The sequence below is a fragment of the Ambystoma mexicanum genome, chromosome 1q (assembly GCF_040938575.1).
Source record: "Ambystoma mexicanum isolate Mex_15411 chromosome 1q, UKY_AmexF1_1, whole genome shotgun sequence".
NCBI classification, from domain to species: domain Eukaryota; kingdom Metazoa; phylum Chordata; class Amphibia; order Caudata; family Ambystomatidae; genus Ambystoma; species Ambystoma mexicanum.
The window spans coordinates 171,988,199-172,012,681 of NC_090922.1; the positions used below are offsets into that span (position 1 = coordinate 171,988,199).

Consider the following 24,483-nt stretch of genomic DNA (forward strand, 5'->3'; position numbering starts at 1 on the left):
TATTTTGGACTTTTTTCTTGATTTCCTAGTATTGGCCTTAAGACTCTGTGGGATTTCCGCAGGCACTATATTAGTGATTTTAGTGACATTTGCTCCCATTTGTCTTGTTAGGCTTGCCTTTTAATGCTTTTTTTCTAGATTTTAGTGTTAGCTCTCTTTTGCATAGGGTGTTCCTTTCTTGGCAAGTATATATCACTTTGTTGCTCCCCAACATGCTCAATGAAGGAGAATTCCAATATTTCAACGTAGACATTTGTAGATTCAAGGTCTTTTGTTGCCAACAAAGCTAGTATTTCTGTCGGCTGGTATTGCAGACCTTCCTATTGTTTTCAACATGCTCATCTCTCATCTACACAGGAGATGATTCATGTGTAGCAGAGGTTGTATACGAATTGTACGAATGACAATTGTTCGAATAACAATTGACCTTCTGCACAATTGACTGAATGTAAACGGTCAATTAGGATAGATATATACGGAGGGGGAACCCCCCGCACCTCCCCATCCAATCCAACCCCACCCCAACCCCCCACCCAATCCCCTTATATTATTATTACACCAACCCAACCCATAAAATATATAAAAATGACCATACGGTCAATTGTGCTGAAGGTCAATGCAGACCCCTATTATTCGAACAATTGTGTCATTCGAACAATTGTAAACAAACAATTCGGGTAATACCATAGTAGACACAAGGGTGCTGTGTTGTTCAATTCTGTGCTCAGCAACAGTCTTGTGTATTTTGCTGCGTGGCTTGAGAAGAAATGTAAGCGCGAACTATAGGGTCTATGAACAGAAAAGCTGCAGATAATGAGGCATCAGTTACTGCTAAGTTCGCACTTAATTTTGCAGCAAGTAGCAAAGGATTACGAGAGAGTCATTGTCAATGAGCAATGATTTAGGGACATCCATTGCATTATGCTTCTGCTGATAGCTGATCGCTGATCTCCGCCATCATCAAACTTTCCAATTTGACAGGTGGCGCTGATGGAAAGTAGGAAGTAATTTTGCTACTCGTTTTGGCCACAAATCGTGTGCCATTAATCAGTGTTAACACCCAATTCTGTGGCGTCAAGCTCCTTGTCACCAATACACTGATTTGTCCTTTTTAGCAAGCATTGTGAGCGTTAGACTGTCACTCATCTTTAGGACTGCACATGCAATATCGCACCACACTGCAACAATTATTGGACTTATGACACTTCTCGGCCCGGCAAGCTACAGTTCAGGGGGGTCAAACAGTAAGTTAAGATATGCATGATCTTACCCTTTTAACTTGCAGCTCTGTCCATCTATTGTGAATTATTCACTGTGCTTCATCAGCTTCAACTGCTATAACTGCACTCTACAGTGCGCTCTTTGCCTTTCCACAGCTGATCTAATTGTAGGCTACCAGGTGCGTGAATGAAGGAGGTGGTAATCAGACTGCCGAGTTGAAAAGCCACCAGCATCCAAACCTGCTTTTATAACTGCACACTACGGTGCACCCTACGTGGCGCTCTGTGCCTTTCCACAGCTAATATCGTTGTGTGTCAACGAAAGAGGTAGCAAACAGACTGCAGAGTCATAAACAGATCAATACCCAAAAAAGCCAAGCCTCATGCAAGGAGGCATCTAGCCTCCCTCACAACCATTACCATCCCCATGAAGCTCCTAGAAGGCCTTAAGAACCTCCAGGTAGTCCTGTGGAAGGAATTGCTCGCAGAAGAGCCACACATCAAAAGTCTCCCTCATTTAGGGAATGCCCGCTGTTCCTCCTAGCTTTCTAATACTCTAGTACCTAGAAGCTCAGGGCCTTGGAAGCAATACTTGTTCTCTCTTCTCCACCCAAGGAGGCAAATCTGAAATGGCTATGGGTGGGGGAGATTATCTTTATCAAACACCTTTTGTGTATCTCAGCACTCACTTTGCATACAGCCAATTTCTGTCTCTGACACCTCAGCCTGCAGTCTCCACTTTATCAGATCCCCCTGCTATAAGCAGGTGGGGATTCAATATGATTATCTGGTCAGTAACCCCAACAACTCTCAGGAGCTCTTGAGCACAACACCTCAAGGTTATCACGCATCCAAAACATGACTTAATGTGATACCTCCAGCATACTAGTAATGGTCTCCTTTAAAGTTCTGCCAGGCCAAAGCTTTCGTTCCTTCATCAATCACTAACATTAAGCCCATTTACATGGCTTTCAGATAATGTTACATTGAGAACTCCCTTTCACAGTGCTTAGAAACAAGTAAACCCCTAGTATGAAGCACCAAAACTAAAGAACAAATTACTTACTCTGGTAATGTTCTTTCTGATGGATGTTCCTCCAACAGATTCCTCATTTTAGAAATATTTTCCAGCACTCTTAGAAACCTTTTCCCAGTCGAATGGGTTGTGCGGTCCGTCAGCAAGGACCTTGAGTTGTTGACTTTGGGACCAAATGTGACATCGGTATGTATAGTGTATGCAGTGCCTCATGATCTCAGTTGCCCATTGCACAGGCGCGTTAGGGATTAGAGACAAAGAGTGAAAGCTTAAGTGTTAAAGGCAAGAATCATTGTAGAATCATAGGAGGAAACTCCTTAACCATGGGGTAGGATGGGAGGGCGATGAGGAATCCATGGGAGGAAGCGGTGTCCGGACATTTCGGCGAAAGTCATTTAGTCGAAAGACATTTGGTCGACGCAATTTGGTCGAAAACCAAATGGTAGAATTTTTCTTTTATTTATATATATATATTTTTTAGGTTGTAGTTTAGGGAAAAAAAAGGGGGTTATGGGGGGAACCCCCCCAAAAAAAAAAAAAAAAAGTGAAAATAAAAAAAATAAATAAATTCGACCATTTGGTTTTCGACCAAATGGTTTCGATCAAATGTCCTGTCGACGAATTTTTTTCAACGAAATGTCTGGCAACCGGAGGAAACGTCATTAAGAAAGAACATTACCGGGTTGCAATTAATTAATTCTTCTACTGGATTGTATCCTCCCACTGATTCCTCACCATAGCAGTAAAAGATTTTGGAAGACGGAAAGAGCAAATTCCAGGGCTATTATGTCACCACAGATATCCTTTACAAGTACTCCTCTTTGAAGAGCCGAAGTAGCTGCCACACCCTTAGTGCTGTGTGCCCTGAAGCCTTCAGGAATTTGCTTACCTTCTCTACTGTAGCATTCAGAAACACAAAGCACTGTCCATCTTGAAATGGTCTGCTTTGTTCTTCCTTTGCCCGTTTTAGGGCCGGTAAACCAATTAACTGTTGATCTTCCAGTCTGCATTGGTTTGTGCTGGCGATGTAAAAATTAAGAGCCCTCTTGGGGTCGACCCTAAGCAGCCTTTCTTCCTCCTTACATGGATGAGGAGGTGGAATGCTGGCAAATAGTCTGCAGGAAGTGAAATTCCAACAAGACCTTTCGGAAGGAAGGAAAGACGCACTCTAAGAGTCAACTTATCCTTGGTAAAGACTATAAAAGGCGGTTTAGAAGACTTTGCCTGCAATTCGCTCACTCTTCGTGCTGAGGCGATAGCGAACAAGGACGACGTTTTCCAGGAAAGAATCCTCAGAGGACACAAATGCAATGGTTCAAATGGAGAGTCCATAATAAAAGTTAACTCCGGGTTCAGGTCCCATGCTGACACCATGAAGGGTGGGGGTGTGGTGGTAGGTGTTAATCAGGCATTTTATAAATGGAACCACCAAGGGGGGCTTGAAATACTTGCATTTACAAATGGATAGCACCGCTAAACACCCTTGGATGGTGGCGACCTGAAAGCCGTCTTGCTAGTTGAAGCAAAGAAGACAACACCCTTGAGATATAACATAAAAAAGGGATCCACAGCCTGTGCCCTACACCATCTGCAAAGTCTTCTCCAACAGCAGCAGTATAGAGCCTTGGTTGCTGGCCCTCTGCCCAAAAGCAACACCTCCATCATGTCTTCCAGAAGGTCCAAATCCCTGTACATTATGTTTTCAGAAGCCAGGCGTCCAGGTTGAGCATGGGCATGATGGGGTAAAGATCTAGCCCCTGCCCGGAGAGAGAAGGTCTGGCCTCCGGGGAAGACAATGTGGACAGATGGCCATATCCAGAAGGCACGGGTACCATGTCCTTCTGGCTCAGTCCGGGGCAATCAGGATCATGGTTGCTCAGTACCTCTTCAACCTCCTGATCACATGAGGAATGACGATAATCGGTGGAAACACATACAGAAGCTGAAAGTTTGAGTCCACCACAAATGCATCCCCGCCATGGCCTTTCCCGGCGAGGTGAATTGCAGATAGATCTTGTTAGGCAACGCCCGAACCAGAGCTGCATCACCTCTCTGCACAGGGGGAGTGCCCCTATGCCACCTCTCTTGTAGATGTAGTGCATGGTGTGGAAACCTGAAGCTGTCTCACTCACTAGTCATCCAGGTGGGCAGGAAATGGGCATCGCTATTGGATCCAGTTTCAGGGGGTGGACCAGTGCGGGAGGATCACCTGGAGGGGGGGGTCTTCGGGGAGTGGAAGTGGGACACAAACGGGTGAGACACAGTATAACCTTCCTTATGATACCTTTACCCCGATATTGCGCAGTAGAATATTTAGAAACTCTACTCCCCCACCCCCTTTTCCAACATGGACACTTTCTCACACTGTGAGCGACAACAGACTAAAACCAGAACCGTTTCCCTGACATGTCCCAACACAAGGGTTGAGACAAGTCAGGAAATTGCAGACAACTACACACACCTGACTGTCCTTTCCCTTCTCCATAGGGATACAAGGCGGAGCGGGAGAGCACACACTGAACAAGGCGGAACGCACGAGGAAGCAGCTATTCCAGGACGGCAGTTCAAACGGAGGAGAAAGGCGGCGAGACCTGAAAGGACATCAAGGAGGGAGTTGCCCTGGCCCTTTTCAACCCAGACCTGCGAAGCCTCTGACAAAGGAGACATAAGACCGGGAATCGCCGCTGGCGAATGGTGTGATGGATGTCAATGGTAGATGGAACCCTCCCATACTGATAGCCACATCAGGGAGACACGGTTGCCATCTTGGTTCCATCCTCGACTCCAGCGGCAAAAGAAACGCCAAGGAATTCAGCACATCCGGTGAGTTGGAAGAACCCAATAGTGGAACGGACTGTGTTAGGCTCAAGGTTGCAGTGGCAACATAAAGAAGATTAATAAACAGAAGTCTTTTGTGAACGAACTTGGTACCAGAGAGAGTGGTCTGGCACCATGTGGGCGCTCATTCAGAGGTCTCTGGCTGGTACCCCTCTTCTGAACATAGACACTGTGTTGAACTAAAAGAACACTGAAACTACAAGTACCAAGAGGTACCGGCGTGAGGTGTCAAGTGGTCATACAAGGGTCAAGCCAAACCCCCTGTACAATCGAAAGTCCTTGACATGTTGCAGAAGTTTGGCAATTGTGAAATTGTTAACCCGACTGAGGGAATTGTGAAATAGGGGTTTGCGCCCAGCTGAGGGGAACGCCGTGCAGTGATTTTGTGAATCACGCCCTTGTCATAGGTTAACAGGAGTGACCCAGCTAGACATGACCGCCCTTCGGAAGTCTTTGTTTAAAATTGGCAAGTGCTTTGGAAGGTCTGAGCCCGGATGAGGGGGACCTAACTAAACCTAGATGGTTGTTTAATAAGACATTGAGACTTTTGAAGATTGCCAATAAGTGATTGAAAGGCAGTAGTGAACCCGACTGAGGGACATCAAGAGAAAAGCTAAGGGAAGTGAAACCCACATTGAGAAGAAGCTAAATGAACTACATTGTGATGACAAGTATGAACCCGACTGAGGGATTTCCACAGTGAGTGATTGGTCTGAGCCCGACTGAGGGAGGCTAACAACTGAGAGAAGGATCAGAGCCCAACTGAGGGGAAATCCAAGGATGAAGGGTAATCACCGGACATGAAGATTAGCAGAAGGAACTTTTGTTATATTGTTTTTGGCATATCAGGCCCTCTGAAGCAAGAGACTTTGCATGAGAAGAGAGTTGGGCGCAGAAGGTCCTGATATAGAGAAAAGTCACGGTAAGCTCGTGCCCGAGAAGCCCAGGAGTGTGCTGTGCTCAAGAGTCCCGCCGTGTCCTGTGCTAAAAACGTGGAGAAGGGAGACCCCGGCCATAACGTCCTGAGTTGCATTTTGTGAACACTTCTTTCTTTTCTTGTGAACATTATCCACACTCTTTTGTAGCATAGCGGTAAAGATTGCCAATAGGTTTTTTAGTATAACCCTTTTTTATTTGACTAGACTCTACTAGGACTGTATTATTATTTGATGGTCGTAGCTTGCTCCCATCTTAGATTTAGGTTTAGATTAGGCATTTATACCACCCATTTTACAGTTTAATAAACACCCTTGAACTGTGATCACTTGTGTCGGTCTTACTTTGATACCATGCCTTTCTTACAAATGGCACTGTGTTGTCCGTCATGATCAGGACAGATTTCCCCTGCATGCAGGGCAAAAAAGCCATCAGCATCAGTCTAATTGCCCTAATCTCCAACAGGTTTATGAGAAGTTTTGTGTTCGCCAGGGACCACAACCCGCTCACCGTCCGCTCGTTCAGGTACGCTCACCAGCCTTTCAGAAACGCATTAAAAAACGTTCTCACGCCATCATGTTCTCCCTGCGAGCCCAACACAAAAGATACTGAGCGACTCTGCTCGGGACTTGAATCAAGTCTGTCATACTGCCAGAGAACTGTGACCATTGAGATCTGAGAGCCCATTGGAGCGACCTCATTATCAATTGGGCCTCTGGGACAAGGAAGATGGAGGATGCCATGAGGCCGAGCAACCATAGAAAGGCTAAGCGTAGCAGGTATTCCGCATTCTGGAATCTGGTGACCATCTGCAGGATGTGTAAGAGCCCTGTTATCAGGAGGAAACGCATTGCTCGAGGGTGAATCGAGGAACACTGATGATTTGGAGCATTTGATCAGCTGATACTTTTTTTAATTGAAGAAGCTGAGCTTAGTAAGGAGAAGACAGATGCAATTGAGATGTTTCAGGGCTTGAACCAGAGTCCGCGCACTGATTAACCAATTGTCCAAGTAGAGAAATCTGTGAATCCCCCCCTTATCTCAGACTGGCTGCCACTACCGCCAACAGCTTGATGAAGACCCTTGGCCACAGGGAAGCCCAAACAGCAGAACTCAAAACTTATATTGAGTTTTGCATATGACAAAACTCAGGTTCTCCCTGTGCTTTGGATGGATCAGCACATGGAAGTAATTGTCCTGCAGGTCGGGTGACACCAACCAGTCCTGAACTTCTAGGGCTGAGTGTGTTCCATCTTGAACCTGTTCAAGCACCTCATATCCAAGATGGGTTGCAGAATAATGGGGGTACCACCCTCTGTTCTTCTCCTGTACCAGTACCAACTCTATGGCACTCTTCTTCGGAAGCGAGGAAACCGCTTGCATGAGCAGAACAGAATGTGGTCTAGCTAGAGCTGGGCAATCTGGAGGGCGCGCCAGAAAAGGGGAGGCAGTAACCCTGAGAGACCTCCGGGAGTGCCCATGCGTCTGAAGCAGTAACGCATCATTCTTGAAAATGGTGAAACAGACGCCACATACCGGTGTGGCATGGTAGAAGTCCTCAAATAGGTTTTGTGGCAGGTGCTGCATTGGAGGCGACAGATGTGGAAGTGCCTGCACTTCATCTCCTCCATCTCTGGAAGGTCAAGAGAAGCATCTCTAACCGTGGCGGGCAGTGGTTTGCTTTCCCTTCTGGCTGTAATTATATTACCGAAAGGGCTTTCCCTTCCATTGTGAAGAAGGCTGCGCAGGTTGTTTTACCGTCGCCCCCAATGACTTTGCCACAGCCTTGGAAACATGCAACTTCTCAAGGCTATCTTTGGTCCAAAAAACTGCGACCTGTCAAGGCATATCAATCAATTTTGCTTTAAAGTCCTGCACAAAGTCGGGTTTCCTTAGCCAGGCAAGTCTTCTTAGGACAGAAACACTGCCATGGACCTTCCAACACAGTCAGCAATATTGAGTCCTGAATGAAGGGCTTGCTGCATAGCTTCTTTCCCATCTTTTATGATGTTGAAGAAGCCATCCCTCATTTCTCCTTCAGGTATATGGTCTGCAGACTCAGCCAACACAGAACATACTTGGCAAGTGTACAAGAGGCATTTACTGGTTTAGGTGCCATGCTGCCCGGGGCAAAAACATTTTGGGCTAGCGCGTCGTAACATTTGTCATGCTTGTCAGTGGTAATGAAGGGTAAGAACTTGACTTGCTATCTACAGTAGCTGCCTGTACCACCAGACTGTCGTGTGACAGATGCCTGCTGAGGAACTCCGAGTCGGAAAAGCCTGGCCTGTATTATAGAGCAAAATCCTTGTGGATTGCTGGCCCCGAGCAGGGAGGTTTCCATAGCTCCAAGAGTGGATGTTTTATACCATTATGTAAGGGATGGACAGGTTCCACATTCGTTCCTTTGTCCAGAATATATCTATCTCTTAGGTCACATTCTTGTATTTCCTTGCTGGTGGGCCACAGCCTAATGCATCAGCCACCACTACCATCATGTTCCTATATGCCACACTAGGTGTGTTTGAGGATCTCCATGTGGAAGTTCTACCTCAGGGGAGGTATCTAGGCCACTTGTGTCATGCAAAATAGAGGCCAGATCAGCCAATCTATTTTCCTCTGCCAGAAACTCCTCGGGTTGTTGAGAAAGACACATAGGTTCGAACTCAAAGGGAACCGGGACGTAATTTTTGTCAAAGATGCCCTGAAATAGAAAATAAACCTAGTCAAGAGGTCTTCCACCACTGATCGTGCCTTTGAAGTGGACGTCGACGAAGACGGTAGAGCATTGAAGAATGTGGCAGCTGATGAAGACGTTGGTGCAGTCGACAATCCTTGAATCTAGGATTTCACTGCTCTCAGGCTCTTTGGCGCACAAGGAGGCTGGTGAACAGAGTCTCTGCCAGCTTTTTCGGGTGTGGTGGACTTGATGGTCTTTTTCCAGGAGGAAGAGAGAACGGCTAGGCACATTTTCTCAAAGACCTGCACCACCTTGATGCAAATGTCTTCCCACTTTTCTGTTGAAGCGCTTTTAGACAGGAAGCGTACCTGTTTTTCAGGAAATGGGTCTGTGGACAAATGCTTCCTCCTCCTCCGCCTCCTCCTCCTCCTCTCCTTCGACGAAGACGACAGGAGTCGCTCTCCGAGTGAGATCTCTTATGGTGCCTCTTCGACAGTTTACTCTCTCTGTCCAGCGATTTGTCGGCCGTGGATCTTTTGTCATAGAGGTTATGTTTAGAGGGTGTCGTACTTAGTAACTTTGAAGCCAAACGACCCAGGGTCAATATGGAGGGTCTCTCCTTTAGGGCTTTTGGCTGTCTTGACATGAGCCGCAGTACGCGACAACTGGGTCGATACTGATGCACCACAGACAAATTCTATGGGGGTCAGTTAATGACATTTTGGCACCAGAATCGCTACACTTTTTGAAAACCGAGATTTTCATAGAAGACAGTTGGAAAAATGTGGCAAAAATGTGCAGACATTTTAAAAAAATGCATCAGAGAAATTCTCTGAGGTGAACAACATGTTCCTGACTAGCACGCTGGGTATGCGGAAAAAACGGACTGAAGTCACACGGCGCTGCGCATGCTATTTGTACTGAGATTGATGTCACATCCGGTCCCGAAGTCAACGACTCGAGTAACCTAGACGACTGACTGCATAGCGCCCCTTGCTGGGAAATGGTTCACAAGAGTGCTGCAAGGCAGGAGAATATATCTAAAATGAGGAATCTGTGCGAGGACACAATCCATTTGAAACATGGTTTTATTGCATTGTTCTTCATATACAATACTATATGCATGTATGATATAAGTCATTTATAACGTGACTGTACACAAATGTTTCTGTATGACTGAAATGTATGACTGATGCCAATTATCTGAGCTCGGAATGTTACATAGCTCTGGTCATACTCAAATAAGGCTGGACAAGTCGAAATGCATTGAATGTATGTGACAATTCTGGTGAATGGGCATGTAATTTGTATGTGATTACCTTATATTGATTGAAGATGTGTTCTACATGAAAGGTATAGCAGAGCTCACAACTGTGGAACTTTGCTCCTGGGGTTGATAGGCTGGTATATACTAGCCCCCGAACCACAAGAAGAAATAGTGCAGATGTTTGTTGCCCTAAGGCGGTATATTCTCTGAGTTTAATGAGTATTGTCCCAGGTATGATCCAAAAGTATATTGGTCTGCCCAAAATAAATAAATGCTTAGTGCAAAAAAAGAAATTGGTAAACTGTGCACCAACGACTTCAAGCATATGAGTTCGCAATTTCAGCATGGCGAACTAGACAAAATAGGATAAGAGAAATTAGTAACAGATAACCTAGAGGATTTTGAGAATTTTCGTACAATACTTTTTGAACCACAAAAAAACATTACATTGATACCCAATAATTGGTTTTCTTTTTGTCAATTTTTGAGGATCATCATGTTGATACAGCATGCAGCCAAGCAATTGAATTTTCTAGCATTGTTTGCTAAAATAGCCAATATTTTATTCAAATGTATTAGAATAAATCTTTTTGTACAAATCACAAACTCATTCGCTTGTAGTTATTGGGGCACAGTTTCTTCAAATTATTTTCTTTGGAGTAGCCCCCTTCCTACTTTCAGTGCTGCACCACATAGAATCCAGCAGAGACCCATGAACAATTCAGTCCAGCTGTCACATGGTCAGTGAAACAGCAATCCACACCACTCTTGAACACCCTTCATACTTATACGATCATAATGTCTCTAGACTAGTCATCTCTGGTAATAAGTGAATAGTTGCTTGACATGATAAAAACCATTAGCATTCAATATAAAGCGCCTTTTATTTCATGGCTGTTCAGACTTTGTAACTTTTCCCCCACGGCACTCTCTAGCCTTAAAAATAAGAGTAAGGGGCTGTACAAACGAAGCATAACAAAAAATGAATGTGGGCTCAGTCCTTGATTGACAGGGGATTAATAAGGGATAATCACCTTTACCAGGTCAGGCGTCATCTTAGAGTCAGGCACTGCTCTTGTACTACTCTTACATCCTGGTAATCAGGAAGGTTTGCCATCTCAAGATTCCTCATGTCCAGCACTGTCCTGGAACACCGCAGGAAAGGCCTGAAGACCTCCCGTGCTGGAGGTAAATCGCCATCGCTACGTGGATTTGTTTTGTAAAGGAGGGGCTGTGCTGGAGTGTGGTGCTATGGTGAGATGTAATTTAGCCCCACACTGCATGTGGAGATCAAACACAATCAAATTTCTGATTTCTTCAACCAGGTAAACCCCGCCATGGGCCTATTCCTTGGTTGGCTCAACGTTCTTCCTGGGATCGCAAGAATGAGAGCAAACAGATGGAGATGGTGGGTAATGGAGACTGGCCAATAGAATAAGATGTGACCATGAATATCCTTTCGTGGGAGGATATGAGGAAGAGTACAGAAAGAAGGCTTGCCTCTTTTCCACCCCCCGTGAGATAGTGAAATGATTGGGTAATGATCAAACCCAATAGAAATCCCTGGATTTAAAGGGGTCTCACTGGCCCAAGTATGATATTTATAATCCCATTTTGTATGGATGATATATGGGCTCAGCCCAGAAATAACAGATCTTTCTAACCCAAGATAGACGAATAAGGTGGTAAAGACACTTGGGAGCCCAACACATACGACTAGGTGGTTGCTTTGCATATTGGACAGCTTCCCAAAGTTCCCAATGTCTTATGGACCCTCTCGCAAGAACCTATGTGAATTGGTCAAGCTCAGGCATGGGTGCAGTTTAGGAAAGGGACTGATGGTGTGTACTTGCATGATTTGAACTAACAGGGCATTGAAATACTGTTTTGGCCACTGCTGTATTCAGTCTATGTCACAGATCCCCATGACTTTATTTGGCAATCAAATTGCTTTCTTTATTTATGCAGCTTGTGGAGCTACTAACTTGTTATGATTGATCAAACCACAATGGGCCTCTGCAATCGCTTGATGTTTTTCACATAATATGTTTTTCACGAATTAGGAAAATGGTATATGCGCATTGAATTGATTGTGCCATGCGAATTGCTGAGTGGATAGCTGATAGGAAGCGTGATACGGTGGACAAGCTATTTAGGCATTTGGTAAAGCAGGTGTAGGTCATTGTTAAACCACTAGAACTCAGTTAAGTGGAAAATGTGATCTCTGTACTAGGTCCTTCAAGTTAAATGGAACACTGGTGCTCCTGTCAGAAGCCCCTGTTTTGCAATGGCCTCAGTATTATTTTATGGTTTAGAGCTTTGGATCCCTTCAGACACCACTTTCTGTGAGAAATTCAGAGTACAACATCTGGAAACAAAATGCCTTAAATTGAATTGCGTTCTTATACTGTGCTTCATGCCGGAGTTTAGACTCTAAGTGTGCGGCCAGGATTCAAACCCATGCTGCTCTGCGTTGTCTTGCTTCCAATCTTCGAGACCTAATGATAAGTCATTGATAGCTTCAGTGACAATATTCTAAGTTTCAGATCAGAGCTTACTCCAATTTGTGCCAAGGTCATGCATGCCAAGGTAAAGTCTGTTTGCTCTCTAAAGAATGTGGGTAGTTCTTTAATGTTGGGCAATCTTTTTTGAGAACTGCTAAAAAGCTTAAAACCAAGAGGGGCAATTTATACACCATCTGTATGGGAGCTAGTTACTAATTAGTGCTGAGAGACAAACAATGATGCTGCAGAATAAAACTGAAATTGTAGGCACTACTGAGGTAAGTACAGAAAATGTGCTGTTCTAACAACGATCTGAATAACACTATTAGCCTATAATTGATTCACGATGTATGGTGGGTGTTGCGATTGCGGGAAATAAACAGTATTTGTTGGAACAAACCAGTATACATGACAAGATTTTATGGAAGTTGCCTTATGTTAGGGAGATTTCTCACATAAGTGCCAAATTCCCTCTACCTTAGAGCCCTCCAACTCTTGCTATATTTTGGGGCTTTGAACTTTTCATTTTCAATGTGTTTTACTTTTGGGTTCTTTGGTAACGTCGTTTTTAAAGCAAACTCCATGGCATCATCTTTTTCTGTGTGTCACACAGCACCTTCAGTGCAGTGACACAGGGGTGTCTTTGAGACTCCCCAAGGTTTAAATACCTTCTGGGAGACTAACTACTGTTGCCCAAGGCATGTAAAGTAAAACTGACTTTACTAGTCTCTTTAAATTTACTGACCCAGCTCACCCTATCTTACTATAGAGTGCTGGGGGGGTTGCTTAGCTTCTCCTGAGTCAAAACACTCATGTAACAGTAAAATGTTACATTTCCTATTTTAAATGGCTGGTGGCAGTGGTTTAGATCAACTACTGTGATTTTTCGCGACCGCTAACAACGGTAGCTCAAATTCAGGGATAGCCATGTTTTTCAATATGACGCCACAGACCTATCTGTAAAAACAGACTCCGGTCATCTTTTTTCGGCATTTCTTCTAGGAAAAGTCCTTCTTGTGTTTGTCTCTGCGCGCCAAACCAGGTTTGGTCCCTTTGTTTGTGCCCTTTGGCGGGCTTCTGTACTGAAGCCCTCCTCTGGTGCCAGAGTGTCTGGGGTGGACAGGATGTGAGGGAGGTGCCCGAAACTCCCTGTTCTTAGTCTCCTAGGAGACCTAATGCACTCTGGTGTGATTGGCCGGCTGGCTGTCCGGCAAGGACAGCCACCCTGATGTGTGAGTGACAGCCAGGCTGGGATGAATGGGGGAAAACTGTTTACAAGCGGGTCTCGGGGACTTGGAAAGCAGAGTCAACCACTGGAACGAAAGAACCGAAGAGGAGAGGAAGGAAGAGGACTGCTGCAACTCCTGGACAACCGTTGAAACCCTGCTGCAAGTCCAAATTGCCTGAAACTCCGACGACAGAGAAGCCCTTCAAGATTAAATTCCTCCCTTGAGTTTGGTGGGAACAACCAACTCACAAGCCAACTGGACACCGTCCTATTCTGGTCGAATTTTCTTCAGGGTGCTGTTGAAAACCGGATAGCCAGAGGGAAGGAAACCAGGGGGATTTTAAGGCACTCACACCTTAAACCGATGTCTTGCTACAGCTTTGGCCTCTTCTCTGGGTAGTGCAGGAACCTCCCGACGTCCTCCTTCTTGTCCCCATGACTGAAGCTCAGGAACGGTGAGATCTGCTCGAACTGCCAGGAACAACTGCCTCAGCTACAGCTTTCTTCATTTAAAAAAGGTACTGTGCAAACGCGGTCCGGAAATCTTTTCGGCCATCGAGAAAGTGTGTGAAACTTTCCCTAACTACGAAGGCTTGTCCTTCCCTAAACATTCATCAAACTTTTCGTCTAGCCGAATCCTTTAAAAATCTGTGGCAAAGACTAACCGTTATATACCAGAACTATGCTATCCTATACAAGAGACTCTGAACCATTGACTTTGGCCCAGGCCTATTGAGAAGAATTGCTCATTGTATTTCACTGAAACCCTTCGCCCTGCCTATGAACGTATTTGGGCTGTCAATTCTTATAAACCTGGTCTTTTCCCTCCCTTCTTAAGTATCTGAAGTGCCGTTTTGCTCACACTTCATTTTTGAGCTAAACTTGTTCAATTACTTACAGGTTGGATTTTTGTGGTGTATTAGTGTGCGATATTGAGCTACTTGTGCTAGTGTAATGTTTTATAAATGATTGAGTAAATAAATGCATATTCTTTTACTAAGAAACCTTTAGTAACCGTTTACTTGAATCACTGTATTGGTGGGTCCTTTGTGTAACTTGTTCTACTGCTCAATTAAACTCTTGAGATAAGTCTGGCTGCTCAGCCATCGCTACCACTTTACTGTGTAGTACAGGCTTGTACCAAAGGTGAAATTGTGCTTACACTTGTAGTCCTAATTACCTGTAGTGTTCCCAAAGGGTACTGCAGATGATTCTGCCTAACACCTTAGAGTTACCCACTGTTTTAAGGACTGGCAGCGGATTAAAATGTATAGTAAATCGACTAAGGTGTTGGCGGCCTCAAGTTAGAAATTGGTGAACATGTTTCATTATATTGCCCCTTGACGAGGTCTCAATAGAGCATGATTAAGCAATTTGTCCTAGGAATACATTTTCTCCAATTGAAGCCTATTAATTTTCTGTCAACACTGGACCATGTGAAGTATATAAGGTAAACGTATTAAACTACTAAAAAAAAGGGGGGATTTCAATTCAAAGAAAAGTGATGCATCTTAGCATTGCTTCACATTTTAAACTGCAAGACATTTTAACAAAATGATATATTTTACATTTATATTGATATCTTTCGCTTGTTTTTGTTTAAAATGTTGTACACTTGGATGGATTGTGTGAACCTATTAAACAGTCAAAGGAAATAGTACAATATTGCAAAAAGACTTGGGAAAACTGGCCAGGCACGAAATGTTATTTTAAAGTTCAAGCAAGGGTTAATCTGATTTGGTCTGCAGAGGTCTCCAGTAGGAATTAGAAATTTCAGCATAAACTGTAGCAACAGGTTTTATCGACCATCACGTTTTATGCTTCTGTGAGTAGGTGGTATATGTACATTTTTAGGTGCACAGCTAGTCACGCCTCAAAATCATAATTATATCTACCATATTTAATAGTACCAGCAAAGGAGCCAAGAATGAAATGAGCATAGGAAATCTTGATGCTCAATCATAGGCAACAATTACCTGATTGTAGCACAGCACAATCAAGGGTATCAGTTTCAAGTGCTCTTCATCTGGCATAATCAAACAATTGTACCCAAGAACATATTGGTAAATTCTGTCTGCAGGTACCTTAAAACAATGAAAAAAATCAATGATATCCGAGCATCGTAAAAGTATGGGTTTTCCTTGAAAGCATCATTTATTCAACATGATGACACGGAACAGAAAACCAGGCAGTGCATAAAATCTTTGCAATCCTTTCAAAAAAGGAATATTAGTAGTACATTGTTTATAGACTGCCTCATAAGCTTATCAGAAAATGTGATTATTTGAATTCAACAGGACCCGAGGGATGCAATGGGGCTCATTACGAGTTTGGCAGTGTTACCGGATGGTAACACCACTGATTTTTGGAGGTAAAGTGGAGGAGTTAATACCACTGCAGGCAATACCGACAATAATCCCCAATAAAATGGGGATTTACACGGCCAAACCACCACTTGTAATCTGGTGGTATTACCGACAGAGGTAATACCTGCAGTCAGTAATTCAGTTTGCCATTATTTCGGTGGATTTAACGCCAGAATACAGGCAAACTCTTAATGAGCACCAATGTCTCCTAGCATTGCCTGGTTTCTTTTTTATTGAAATACTTCACAGTGAATAGTCCCACAATTTAAGAAAGCTGGTGGTACGCACTTGTCCATGTATCAGTAGAAAACACTTGTTTTTTTATCTAAACAGTGCATTACTATTCTGATTGTATAGATGGGTTCCTTATTGGTATGCTATTGTATGTTTAACAGGAAGTAGTACTGTATTCCAATATATTATGTACACTATTACAATAAAAAATACTTCTTCCATTTTGTCAAAATAGTTTGCCTTAATTTGACTCGAGATACACGTGTGGTTCTGGTTAAATAACAGAAAACAAAATAAAGCATTTTCCTGGTCAGACTGTTCTTTCAGCATATTGATTTACAGCGCTTTTGTTCTTTTGTTTCTTGGCAAGCTCAGCTCTCAGTGTTTTCCCGCCAATGGACAAGCCTGCTAATGACGATACCATGTGTTCAGCGGTGACTAGGTCCTTATAATCAAGGAAGGCTCTACGCTGTGCGCCATGCCAGTTAAGCCGCAAAGGTAATGCGTCACGCTCCCGTAAAGCATGCTTCAATTCACTGACTCGAATATCTTGTGGAATATTCCCTATATACACTGTGGTAATTGCGCTGGCAGGATCACATGCTACTGATTTAGCTTGCATTTCATCATTTTCAGTGCTGTTGTGTCCAGTTCGAACTGAATCAGCATCCCGAACCATTGGCGTTTTATTTGCTCTGATTTTCCCAGTAGATGGTCTATTGTTCTCCTCTGGCAGGGACTGCTGTTCATCCTTCAGGGAGACATCCTTTCCTGTCTGGGCCTCTCTGTAGAGAAGATTCTTTAAAATTGGAATCCTTTCTAGCATTTCCCTACTGACCTGCAAAACACAAGTTATAAAAAAGTAAGCAGATATATTTGTATTAACATGTACGGTAGATATGTGTTTGTGATATCAAATAAAGGTCACGTTTTCCTTGCAGTTATAACACATTTGTAGCCTTTAGCCCAGCTCCCTTCAAATGTAGGAAATTGACCTGGCTGAAGGACGTCATAGGGCAACATGCTCAACACAAAAATAGAACACATTTTCAAAAGACAGTTGGCAATCAATGTGCAGCAAATTAAATCTCCAGCGGGAGAGTGTATACAGGGGCGAGAATATTTTGCAACACCTGCTCCAAGCAGCGTGCATATTCTGCATGCAGATGGAAAGTGGAACACTGAGGTGTGTGATTCAAGAAGTGAGGGCGGCTTTAGGGTTGACAGCTAAATTGAGATGGGAGGCTATGATTCAGTGGGTGTCCTTTGAAAAGTCTATTGCTTATAACTACCTGCATTTACGTGCACTTACCTAAGAAGAATAAAGAAACATGTTGCATGTGCACACTGCACTTTGGTTCCTTAAACAACCAGTATGGAACAAGTTACTTACCTGTAACTGTTGTTCTCCAGCATGGGTCTGACATGAATTCACATGCTCATGAATATTCCCCGTCGTCAGGCCGGGAATCCTCGGTATAGAAAAAAAATCAATATCAGTTTCGTTTCTGATCTGTCTTTCTTAGTAGTAACCAATTACTGGTCTCTGGGTCATACTGCCCCCAGCCAATGACTGCCCTCTCCCTAAGCCCCGCCTCCGGCAGCCATCCTCAGATTTGGTAGCACGTAAAGTGGCAGTATGACCAAGTGAAGAGCCGCAGAGGGGTAGGTGGGAGGGTTCGCATGTGAATCCGTGCCAGACCCATGCTGGAGAACAACAGTTACAGGTAAGTAACTTGTTCCTTCTCCAGCATGGGGTCTGGCATGGATTCACATGCTCATGAATAAGAGAATAAAAAGCAGTACACACATGCACAACCACGGGAGGTGGCAACAGGCTCAACATTAAGCAATACAACAACTCAACATTAAGCAACTCTTAGCTCCTCACCAGGCTCACCTTAGGCGAACAGGTTGCGCAGCACTGCTTGGCCGACCCTGGACTCCTCCCTGGAGTCCGATCGACGCAGTAGAATCTTGTGACAGTGTGCGTCGACCTCCACGTCGCAGCCCTGCAGATGTCCAGCAGGGGCACACCAGACAGGAACGCCATGGTGGCAGCGATCGCTCTGGTCGAATGGGCTCTCGGACGGCCGGGCAGCTGTCGGTTTGCCAACCGGTGACAGTGCATGATGCAACCGGAGAGCCATCTGGAAATGGAAGTCTTCGAGAGAGCCTTCCCTTGATTCACAGTCCCAAAGTTCACAAACAGCTGTGACGTCTTCCGAAAACTCTTCGTGCGGTCCACATAGAACTTCAGCGCTCTAGCTACATCCAGCGAGTGCAAAGTCCTCTTGGCCGGCGACGAAGGCGACGGGAAGAAAACTGGCAACACCAAGGGCTCGTTGAGGTGGAAGTCCGACGGCACCTTGGGCATAAAGGATGGGTGTGTCCTCAGCACCACCCTCGTGTCATGAAAAGTCAAGTATGGAGGCTTGCAAGATAGGGCCTGGATCTCTCCCACTCGTCGTTCGGAGGTGATGGCCATGAGGAAAGCTGTCTTCCATGACAGGAACTTCAAAGGCGCCAAATGCATAGGCTCGAATGGGGCCCCCATGAGCTTGGTCAGCACCACATTAAGTTCCCACGTCGGGGCAGGAGCCTTCACCGGCGGGAATGATCGGAATAGTCCCTTCATGAATTCTTTCACCAGGCGATGAGACCACAAGGACGCCCGACCCGTCGTCCTGGTATATCGGGAGATTGCAGCCAGATGTATTTTGATGGAGACGTGAGCCAGTCCAGCTTTGGCCAGCGACAGTAGGTATGGCAGTACTTGAGGGGCTGTAATCCGCAGAGGGTTAATCTTCTGTGCACGGCACCAGACAGAGAACCTCTTCCATTTATGTCCGTAGCACTTGAGAGTTGAGGACGCCCTGGCCTTTGCAAGAACCTCTCTGCAGTCGGCCGGGATGTCGTACCCTCCAAACTCTAGTGCTGCAGGAGCCATGCCTGCAAGTTCAGCGACTCCGGGTTGTGGTGAAGAATGGCGCCTCCTTCTCTGGAGAGAAGGTCTGCGTCCGTCTGCAGCTTGACTGGTGGGGACGTTGACAAGTCCAGAAGGTCCGGGAACCAGATCTGTCTCGGCCACGCCGGTGCGACGAGGATCATCCTGCACCAGGACATCTTGAGCTGGTTGATGAGCCGGAGCAGCAACGGCAGCGGAGGGAACACATAAAGAAATAGGCCGTCCCAGGGGAACGAGAAAGCATCGCCCATGCTCCTCGGCTGGGGGAACCTGCTGGCGATCCTCCGGCACTTGGAATTTGTCGCCGTCGCGAAGAGATCGATTTGGGGTTCGCCCCATCGTCGGAAGAGTCGATCCACTTGATCCTGGCGTAGTTCCCACTTGTGGCACGAGCGCAGCTCCCTGCTGAGTGAGTCGGCGATCGTGTTTTTTATTCCTGCCAGATGAAGAGGCACCAGAAACATCCCTTGGGCGACGGCCCAATGCCACCGATCCTGGGCTTCCTTGGATAGGGCCGGGGACCTGGTTCCGCCCTGCTTCCAGATGTAGAACATGGTGGTGGTGTTGTCGGTGAAGATCCTCACCACCTTGCCCTTGAGGGATGGAAGAAAGGACCTGAGGGCCCAGAACACCGCGCAGAGCTCCAAGATGTTGATGTGGAGAGACTTCTCCTCCGGGAGCCAAAGGCCTCTCGAGTGTGCTCCCCAACCTTCTAGGGAGGCGTCCGTCATCACCGTCACCTGGTGAGCTGGGGTCTGAAAGTCCGTGCCCGCCGACAGATGAGAGCGGGTACCCACCACCGGATCGCCTGATGGAATGTCTCGTTGAGAGGAATCCTGTCCTCGAAGCTGCCCGTCGACTGGATCCAGCGGGCGTCGAGGAACTCCTGTAAGGGTCTCATCCGAAGCCAGCAAAGGCGCACCAGATAAATGCAGGAGGACATCATCCCGAGGAGGGACTTGATAGATCTTACCCTGGCCATGTCCGTGGCCAGCAGACGCTGCACCTTGCCCAGAATGGTCCTGGTCCTTTCCTCCGACGGCGAGGCCAGACGCGCCACTGTGTCGAGCTTGGCTGCCAGAAACAGGGCGACTTGCGACGGAACCAGGTGGGATTTTGGAAAGTTGATGGAGAATCCCAGGTCCGTGAGCAGCTGGACAGTCTTCGCAGTGTGCTCCACGGCGAGCTCCCTTGTCCTTGCCCGGATGAGCCAGTCGTCCAGGTAGGGGTAGACGTGGATCCCCTGTAGGCGCAGCTGTGCCGTCACCGGTGCGAGGCACTTGGTGAACACCCTGGGTGCCGACTTCAATCTGAACGGGAGGGCCTTGAACTGGTAGTGCCGCCCTTGGACCACGAACCTGAGGAACTTTCGGTGTCTTTTTAGAATGGGGATGTGGAAGTACGCATCCTCCAAGTCCAACGACGACAGGAAATCGCCCTCCTCCAGCTGTCCCAGCACATGCTGGAGGGTGACCATACGGAACTTCTGTGCCTTGATGTACTTATTCAGTCGTCGTAGGTCCAGGATGGGGCGCCATCCTCCCGTCTTCTTTTTTACGAGGAAGTACCTTGACTAAACTCCGGAGCCCCGAAGCCTCTTTGGGACAAGCTCGATGGCACCCTTCTTGAGCATCGCCCTTACTTCCAACAGTAGTTGAGGGACGTGATTTTCCTTCCTGGCCATGGGTGTAACGCGAGGGCACTTCTTCTGAAACTCGAGGGCGTGCCCTTGAGCCAGGGCGTCCAGCACCCAGTCGTTGGAGATGGACTCCCACACGCTGACGAACCTCGCCAGCCGGCCTCCCACCGGGGTGCTTCGGCGGGGGCCCGACCCCACGGTCGGTTCAATCTTGTTTGGAGGCCTCCTTGCCCCCTTGACCTCCTTGTCGACGACGACGGCACCACCTGTCTTGCCGCGTCCCCTGTAGGCTTCCTGGGACGAAGATCTTGCCGCTTGGCGGTAAGTGGAGGAGCCACTGCTGGATCCCTTGGAGGCACCTTGTCTGCAGGTTATCAGGTAATTTTATCCCCATATATATGGTCGCCGTAAATAATATCGCCGCGAAAAGGTCACGGCAATATTATACGGGTGACCATATATATGGGGACAGGGTTAAAAAAAAAAAGTTTAACTTTTTTTAAAAAAATGTGGGGGTTGCGGGGGTGTCCCCAGCATGTTCCATGCAATAATGTCGCCACAAAAAACGGCCATTTTTCGGCGATATTTTTGCATGGTGAGATTTTTGTGGCGACATTATTACATGGAACCGTGGAGCAGGAGACAACAAAAAATATGCAGGTTCACGCAGGTAAGATGCAACGTTAGGGAGGGTGCACAGGGCAAGCCTTACCTTGTGGTCAGGGGGTAACAGAAATAGGCAGAAAAGTAGGTAGTACAACACAGGGCTGAGAGTGACAGTCAGGTGGAACAGGTAAGTAACGTACAGATGGCAACATGGTACAACGTGCAAGCAGGGGTAATATCCTGGGTGCACAGATTGAAATATCTCATCTTGTGATGCATGGATGACAGGTGGGTAAAAAGCCGACAACATGGATAAAGTAAGCACTAGCTGAAAGTACCCGCCGGAACTGCATGCACCGCAGGGCTGTCGGGAAGGGAGTGGAGGCAAATAAGAAGTTGAAGGCAAAGTCAAAGTACCAAGGTGTTGTAGGCATAGTCAATGTAGCAAGATGTAATAGGCAAAGTCACTGACCAACCAGATCCAGAACAAGGCATGGGCAGGACAAGTGGGGCCGGAGGGCATCAACCGGATCGCCTGATGGAACGTCTCGTTGAGAGGAATCCTGTCCTCGAAGCTGCCCGTCGACTGGATCCAGCGGGCGTCGAGGAACTCCTGTAAGGGTCTCATCCAAAGCCAGCAAAGGCGCACCAGATAAGTGCAGGAGGACATCATCCCGAGGAGGGACTTGATAGATCTTACCCTGGCCATGTCCGTGGCCAGCAGACGCTGCACCTTGCCCAGAATGGTCCTGGTCCTTTCCTCCGACGGCGAGGCCAGACGCGCCACTGTGTCGAGCTTGGCTGCCAGAACAGGGCGACTTGCGACGGAACCAGGTGGGATTTTGGAAAGTTGATGGAGAATCCCAGGTCCGTGAGCAGCTGGACAGTCTTCGCAGTGTGCTCCACGGCGAGCTCCCTTGTCCTTGCCCGGATGAGCCAGTCGTCCAGGTAGGGGTAGACGTGGATCCCCTGTAGGCGCAGCTGTGCCGTCACCGGTGCGAGGCACTTGGTGAACACCCTGGGTGCCGACTTCAATCTGAACGGGAGGGCCTTGAACTGGTAGTGCCGCCCTTGGACCACGAACCTGAGGAACTTTCGGTGTCTTTTTAGAATGGGGATGTGGAAGTACGCATCCTCCAAGTCCAACGACGACAGGAAATCGCCCTCCTCCAGCTGTCCCAGCACATGCTGGAGGGTGACCATACGGAACTTCTGTGCCTTGATGTACTTATTCAGTCGTCGTAGGTCCAGGATGGGGCGCCATCCTCCCGTCTTCTTTTTTACGAGGAAGTACCTTGAGTAAACTCCGGAGCCCCGAAGCCTCTTTGGGACAAGCTCGATGGCACCCTTCTTGAGCATCGCCCTTACTTCCAACAGTAGTTGAGGGGCGTGATTTTCCTTCCTGGCCATGGGTGTAACGCGAGGGCACTTCTTCTGAAACTCGAGGGTGTGCCCTTGAGCCAGGGCGTCCAGCACCCAGTCGTTGGAGATGGACTCCCACACGCTGACGAACCTCGCCAGCCGGCCTCCCACCGGGGTGCTTCGGCGGGGGCCCGACCCCACGGTCGGTTCAATCTTGTTTGGAGGCCTCCTTGCCCCCTTGACCTCCTTGTCGACGACGGGCACCACCTGTCTTGCCGCGTCCCCTGTAGGCTTCCTGGGACGAAGATCTTGCCGCTTGGCGGTAAGTGGAGGAGCCACTGCCGGATCCCTTGGAGGCACCTTGTCTGCCTCCGGAGCTCCGAAAGGACGGCCGTCGTCGTTGGAGCACTCCCAGTGCCCGGGCAGTCTCTGTGTCTGTCTTGATGGCCTGAAGGGACTCATCAACCGCCTTCCCAAACAGGTTGTTCCCGTTGAAGGGCATGTCCAAGACCTTGGTTTGTACGTCCTGGCGGAAATCCGTGGCCTTGAGCCATCCTCGTCGTCTCAAGCAAACGCCGTTGCCCAACTGAGGCAAACCGGTGTCGGCGATGTCCGTTGCCACCGTGATAGCGTGGTCCGAAGCGATCTCCCCCTCCTGTAGGATTTCAAGGGCCTCAGCACTTTTGGCGTCCGGAAGGAAGTCTAACAGAGGGGCGATTTTGAACCACAACTCCCTGTCGTAGCGGGCTACGATAGCCAGGGCGTTGGCCGCCTTGCTAGTCGTCGCTGCGGATGAGATGATCCGTCGCCCCATCGTGTCCAACTTCCTGCCCTCGCCGTCCGGCGGGGAAGTTGATGTCGAGGCCGATGCCCCCCCAGCTTTCTTCTTTGCCGCCGCCGAGATGACCGAATCCGGGGTAGGTTGTGCCCGAAGGCACAAGGGGGCAGCGTCGGGGACCCGGTACTTCTTCTCGTACTGGTCCCTCTTTGCCGGCGCCGTGGCAGGGTTCTTGAGGAGGGCGAGCCCCTCATCCGAGATGTCATCAAGAAGCGGTACAGCGAGGACCGTCTTCCTTTTAGCCTCACGCCGTTGGTAAAGGGGCCCTTCTTTCTTCTTTTCTTCTGGGCAGAGCTGAAAAAGCTTGGATGCCCTGGAAATCATGGCATGAAAGGATCCAATCTCGTCGGGCGGGGACGCCCGAGCAGGGGATGACGGGGGACACGTCGCGTCGTCGCCTCCATCATCATCTGTACCTGTCGTAGCCGTGTCCGTGCCAGTATCATCCCCGTGGGTAGTAGACCGGGGGGAAGGCAGAGCAGGCCGCAGAGGTGGGAGAGGTGGCGTAGGATGCGTCCTCCTCCTCTTATGCGGTGGACTCTCCGAAGGTCCTGGCTCCGGTTCCCCCGTCGGGTCTGGCTCAGGTACCTCCGTCGGGGGAAGGGGCAACCTTGTCCTTATCTCCGAGCATAAGGACTGAATCACTGACAATATGGCCGCCGAGGTGTCCTGCTATGCCGGAAACAACGGGCACGAGGGCTCTTGAGGAGCCTTGTCGGCGACACCGTCGCTCTCGTCGTCGCCCTCGTTGGGATCCCTCC

General features: G+C 47.5%; 1 protein-coding gene across 2 annotated transcripts in view; it reads right to left on the minus strand.

The window, feature by feature from the left end:
• Positions 1–15,838: 15,838 nt before the first annotated feature.
• MTHFSD (methenyltetrahydrofolate synthetase domain containing) overlaps positions 15,839–24,483 on the minus strand; it is a 536,715-nt gene continuing 528,070 nt past the window's right edge. For both annotated transcript variants that reach the window (XM_069636557.1, XM_069636565.1), the window contains exon 9: positions 15,839–17,147. In XM_069636557.1, the coding sequence (XP_069492658.1) occupies positions 16,620–17,147 (528 nt within the window). In that variant the 3' untranslated portion in view covers positions 15,839–16,619. The remainder of the gene's footprint in view (positions 17,148–24,483) is intronic.